Source organism: Stegastes partitus, unplaced genomic scaffold (genome assembly GCF_000690725.1).
Source record: "Stegastes partitus isolate 25-593 unplaced genomic scaffold, Stegastes_partitus-1.0.2 Scaffold1169, whole genome shotgun sequence".
NCBI classification, from domain to species: Eukaryota; Metazoa; Chordata; class Actinopteri; family Pomacentridae; genus Stegastes; species Stegastes partitus.
This window is the reverse complement of record NW_007578900.1, coordinates 153,930-159,357: the sequence shown is the minus strand read 5'-3', so window position 1 is coordinate 159,357 and position 5,428 is coordinate 153,930. Positions and strand designations below refer to the sequence as shown.

At 37.4% G+C, this 5,428-nt stretch overlaps 1 protein-coding gene across 1 annotated transcript in view; it reads right to left on the bottom strand.

Annotated features, from left to right (window-relative positions):
• Window positions 1-4,652, bottom strand: part of vtg3 (vitellogenin 3, phosvitinless) — a 41,979-nt gene extending 37,327 nt beyond the window's left edge. Inside the window, 2 exon segments of the mRNA XM_008296938.1 lie at window positions 3,386-3,537; window positions 4,502-4,652. Coding sequence (XP_008295160.1) covers window positions 3,386-3,537; window positions 4,502-4,652 — 303 coding nt within the window.
• Window positions 4,653-5,428: the final 776 nt, after the last annotated feature.

Sequence of the window (5,428 nt, the reverse complement as noted above, 5' to 3'; positions counted from 1 at the left end):
TGAACTGAACTTAAAAAAAAAAGCAAATAATGCACCAGTTTGTTTTTAAGCGTGCAGCATGTAGACGGAGGACAAATTAAAGGAAAATCCAACATGTTGGGTGTCAGAGTTCTGCCACAACAGCTCCTGTGCATCTCTGCAATCATTCTCAAAGTGTCTGGGACCCAAATATTAGCTTATAATATAATATCAATCCATCCGTCCATCATCGCTACACCTTTATCGTCACTGGGGTCGCAGGTTCACCTGGACAGGTAACCAGTCTATCACCTCCTCACCGGGACGTGAACCGCCGACCTTCTAGCTGCGAGGCGACGATGCTAACCACCAAAACCACCCTGCAGCCCTATGACATCATATAATATATCAAAACCATCTGATTCCCGTCACTGCAGGACTTAATAGATTCAGGTTTTGCCTTTAATTTGTCAACAAGTCACGTATTTTATTTAAAAACTACAGGATTTGAACCAAAGTGTTGCACAGTTAAAACAGCAAAACACAAAAAGACAAATCTGAATACAAGTCAATAAAATAAAGAGAATAACAGACAGAACACAGACATTAAAGAGCAGATTAGGCCCTCACACAGAGAATTACTCTAATCAAGACGTGGACAACTTCTTCAAAGTCTTCAGGACAGAGATCAGCCTGAACTAAAGCTGAAGTGAAAAACATCTCGTTCAGACCAATGAGCCGACATGTCCGTCAAATCTGAGGCAGCCGTCGAGCAGAATTTATCACAAAAAAAAATGACTGCATGAAGCCGAACGGGGTCATTTAGAAGCTCCGCTCGACCCAAACGAGCAGGTTTAGGTCATCTCAGGCTTTAACGTCTCCACCAGGAGCTGCACAATGTTTAGATTTATTCACCAAAAAGGACTTTCCTGTTTCTTCAATAACAATGAGACACACGCAAACTCCTCGTTGGTTTAATTATCAGTGCAGATGCTGTTTTCATTATTAATTAATTAACTTCCCCGCTCACCTCCCAAATGTGGGTTAATTACAGCGTGACCAGCAAAGACCCTGAACTTCCTCCTTGTGGGCCGACCGGCAGCTTGTTTGTGTTCTCATTAAATATATATATAGATATGTTCTGTGGTTTAATTATTCTGGATTTATTAATCGAATGTCACGACAGGAGCAAATCCACTTCAGGAGGTTCTTCGTATTTGTTAAATTTAGTTTATCAACCTGGTGTGGCCCAAGCGGACTTAAAATACACAGATTTATTCCAAATATCTCCGAGCATGTGGAATAAAAGTCACATTTTTTGAGTTTGTGGAAAGTGTGTTTCTCCTGTCGTCCAGCAGATGGCGCCACCCAACCGTCCAATGCATTATTCAGCAGAAACACGAGGATTCATATTTAATCGTGTTGGAGGAACACATTAAAACCAGACCAGCGATGTTGCACATGGACATACGTACGATTCGTTTTAATAATTTACAGGTCAAACACGAGGCGGGAACAAAGGCGGTGAATTAAACTGAGAACATTCTGGTATATCTGTGTGTGGTTTTATTGCGTAGAAAGTTGTTGAGTATAAAGGAAGCAGGTGGACGACAGAACGTTCAGGAACTACAGGTGTTCTCCTTTATTCTGAACTAAACTATTCCTCCGTTTTTTATTATTTTACAAAAATAAGCGGCGATGTCGTTGCTGGAGGTCGACCTTGGGCTCATCTCAGGCACTCGAAGCAACACGGCACGTTTTTGAAGAGCCGGTAGTACTCCTCCTGGATCTGGAACGACACACAGGACACAGGACGTGGAGTGTAATCCACAGTGGAGAGTATTCGAGTACATTTACTTTATTGTTTACATGTAGTTTTACTTTTGCTGCATTTATCTCACAGCTTTAAGAACTTATAACTGGTCAAAATCTTTCTATTAAACAAGAATTGCTAAAAAAAAATACTATAAAACAACTTTTTTGTCGATTACGGCTAAACTAATCTAATCTAATCTAATCTAATCTAATCTATGTAATATATAATGACATATAATAATAATATAATACAAATGATTACACTGGGTTACAAAAAAATATAGATTTTTGAAGGTGTCTAGGATTTTTTAACTGATTTAGGACATCTTTGCAACGCTGAATCCAAACATGAAATCTGCTTATCTCTGTATCAGGTCAGCTCAATTTTTAAAAAATCGATTTTGCCACTAAATCAATTAAATTTCTTGACATCAGCAATTAATCTATTTGAGTATTTCTCATATGAAATCAGATTTTAGAGGAAACATTTCATTTTCTAATCCTTTTCATGAGCTAAATGATCCAAAATTTGGAGTATTTGTACTAGTAAATAAAAGTAAATTGCGTTTCATCAAATCAAAATTTTGACCTCATTGAGCAAAACCGACGTAATATTTAGATTCAGCACATTGTCCAAAATCAGCTCAAAAACCTTTGACACCATAATGGGTGTAGAGCAGTGTTACAATCTAATGAGCCACAATATGCTATAAAATATTATATTTATATATGATATGCTGTAATGTGATAAAATTGTTTTTAATAGCTGATAATTATATACCAGAATATAATATGTAATATTATAATTTAATATGCCATAATTTGCTATATGACATGCTTTAATGTGATATGATTTAATGCAATATAATAGACTTTTTAAGAACTAATAAGAATTAAATTTGATAACAAATATATTATTATAATATGAAATATTATAATCTAATTTTATGATACATTCATATATCAGCAATTTCAGTGGGGGTTTCCACCAAAAGGATCAATAAAGTTCTATTCTATTCTCTATAATATGCTGTAATGCAATATGATGATATAATGCAATGTAATAGACTTTTGAATAATATGTAATATGATATGTTATATTTTAATCTAATATGCAATTTTATGATATATGATATGCTGTAATGTCATTTAATATAATTTAATGTAATATAATGGACTTAAATAACAATTNTAACATAGTCACCTCCATATGTTTCAGAAACCAATATTTTTTTAACAGAATATAAAAATATATATATAAATGTCCTATCTCATGGCATCAGTGTGAGGTTATCAATTACATTCATAACTGCCAAAGTCTAAACGTTGCTTCATGAACTGTTCTCCAGAAACTTTGTGCTGATGTCTCATTAATATTATTATTGTTGTTCTTTATTATTGGCTCCACGACTGCATCAGAAACATGGAATTTGACTGTATTTTACAGTCTTTCTAACAATATTCATTACATAAACCTCCAAATAACACATTAAATGATGAGCACCAGATGGTGCGCTGCCACTTATTCCACTTGTTTTATGAATAATATACAGAATTAACTGCTGCTTTACAGTGTTTCTGACATTAAACGGGGCTCTGCTGTGGTTCCTACCTGCAGGGCGAAGGACTGTGCAGACGCGCCGCTGATCTTGACTATGCAGGACATTTTCACGCCAGACTCGGCCGAGTTCGGCATCCCGAGTCCGAAGTTCACCTCGCCGTCGTATTTGTACTCGTAGGTTTTCTTGGGATTCAGGCGAGGCTCTGGAAAGTGTTTATTTAGTGTTAAATCTCACTTTTTGTTCAAATGTGATCAAATTATTGCTATGCTTTGACTGTATGAGCAAGATAGAGAGACTCACCATATTGGGGACTTTGGCTGGCTGGAAGTTTAAAAGAGACGATGTTAGTGTTAAAATATATATGAGAATATACAGTAAGCTTAATTTTTATTGGATTTTTTTGTATGTATGTTCTAAAAAATGCTCCAAATCAAGAGGAAGCAATGAGAAAAGTGTGTTTTTTTTAACATCTTTGGAAAACTAACAGAAAATAAAACTGTAAATAACATCAGACAGCATAATTTGATTGTTTTAGCTCACTTCACATGAGCTGGAAAACATCATAAATGAATTTATCATCAGTCCTGATGTGTTTGATGGTATTTACACACAGTTCTGCTCATTTCTAGTGAACTAAATTTAAAATATGTCATTTATGTTTACATTAATTAACACGAATCCAACTTCAAATGTTGAGTTGAATGAATAAAACAATGAAAAATAATCTTGTAGGAAACAAAAGCAGACTTCAGGAAACACTTTTTCTAATTTTACAAAAGAAAAACCATAAAATTGTTATAGTTTTTTTTCATAATAATTAAAACGGTTCGTCGTTCCCCTGCAGATTTATATTTTATCTCACTCTAACCGAAGCAGTCAGATCGTTGTGAGAAAAAAAAAAATGCTGTAAATTCTCAAAATTAAACAGAAAAAACTCTTCACGTAAGTCTGCCTGTGACGAGTTGATTCAACTTAATATTTTAGGTTTATTGAACTCGTTTCCTCGAGTTCAGCTGATTTAATTTTACACATTCACACTTTATAAGACGACTAATTAATCAGCTCGAGTGCATCTTAAAGGCAGCAGAGCAGCTTTTACAGTACATTTTGCTTTAAAAGGCAGACGAATAAAGACAAAGGAGGTGAAATAACGGATGAGAACTTACTGGCCAGAGCCACCAGGCAGCAGAGCAGCAGACCCCACATACTGGAGCAGGAGTGGAGGCTGCTTCTCCACGATCCTGCTTTTATAGCTTCGATCCCCCATCGACCCGATGAGCGGGTCACAGGACAGATAACCCCCCGAGGTGGAGCCATGTCGACCCGTGACATTGTCAGAGCGACACGAACGACATGTGGAAGGTAAACTAAGTGGGTTTGCTCACAAAACAAAGCTAAAAAGTGTGCGATAATGAGCTCAGAGTCAGAGGAGGTTTAGAGATGTGCTTTGATTTACATGAACAAAGGCCGGAGCTATCAAAGGTTCACTTAAATTCACTGTTAAATCCGGTGAGGTGCTGGTCTAATCCCCCCGACCGAAAGCCTCCAAGTGGAGTTAAAGATGCTGCTGGTTTATGTTTTTTACTTCATTTGCAGCACAAAGCTTCCTCCTGGATGAAACCAGCGCTGCTCTTCACGCTGCTTTTAAAAAGCTGCCTCGGCCTGTTTGTGTGTTCGGTTTTGGGGGGTGATGACATCGAGACGCAATCAGCCGGTTGTTGTCTTTCAGGACGGCGTTTGTTTCGCAGCTCTCTGGTGTAATCGTACCTCTGGGGTTCTCAGGCTCCGTTTCAGCCGGTCGTCCCCCGTCGTCGCCACCAGGGGGCTCCAACGCTGCACTTGATCGTTGTGAACATCACAACATGAAAAAGGGAAGTCGGACACAGCTCGTGTTCATTTACTGGAACAGGATGATTGGTTTTTATCTCCAGGTGCAGTCGAGCTCTTTGTTTGTAGTTTAAATAAAGATAGAGATCAAACACGGAAACGAAACAGAAAGAAGCTGCACAAGAACAAATAAAGTTTCCTGTGCAGCGTCTATAGGAGCTCCACTAAATGTTTCAGCGTTAAACACAACATGCCCTCGATGTGCA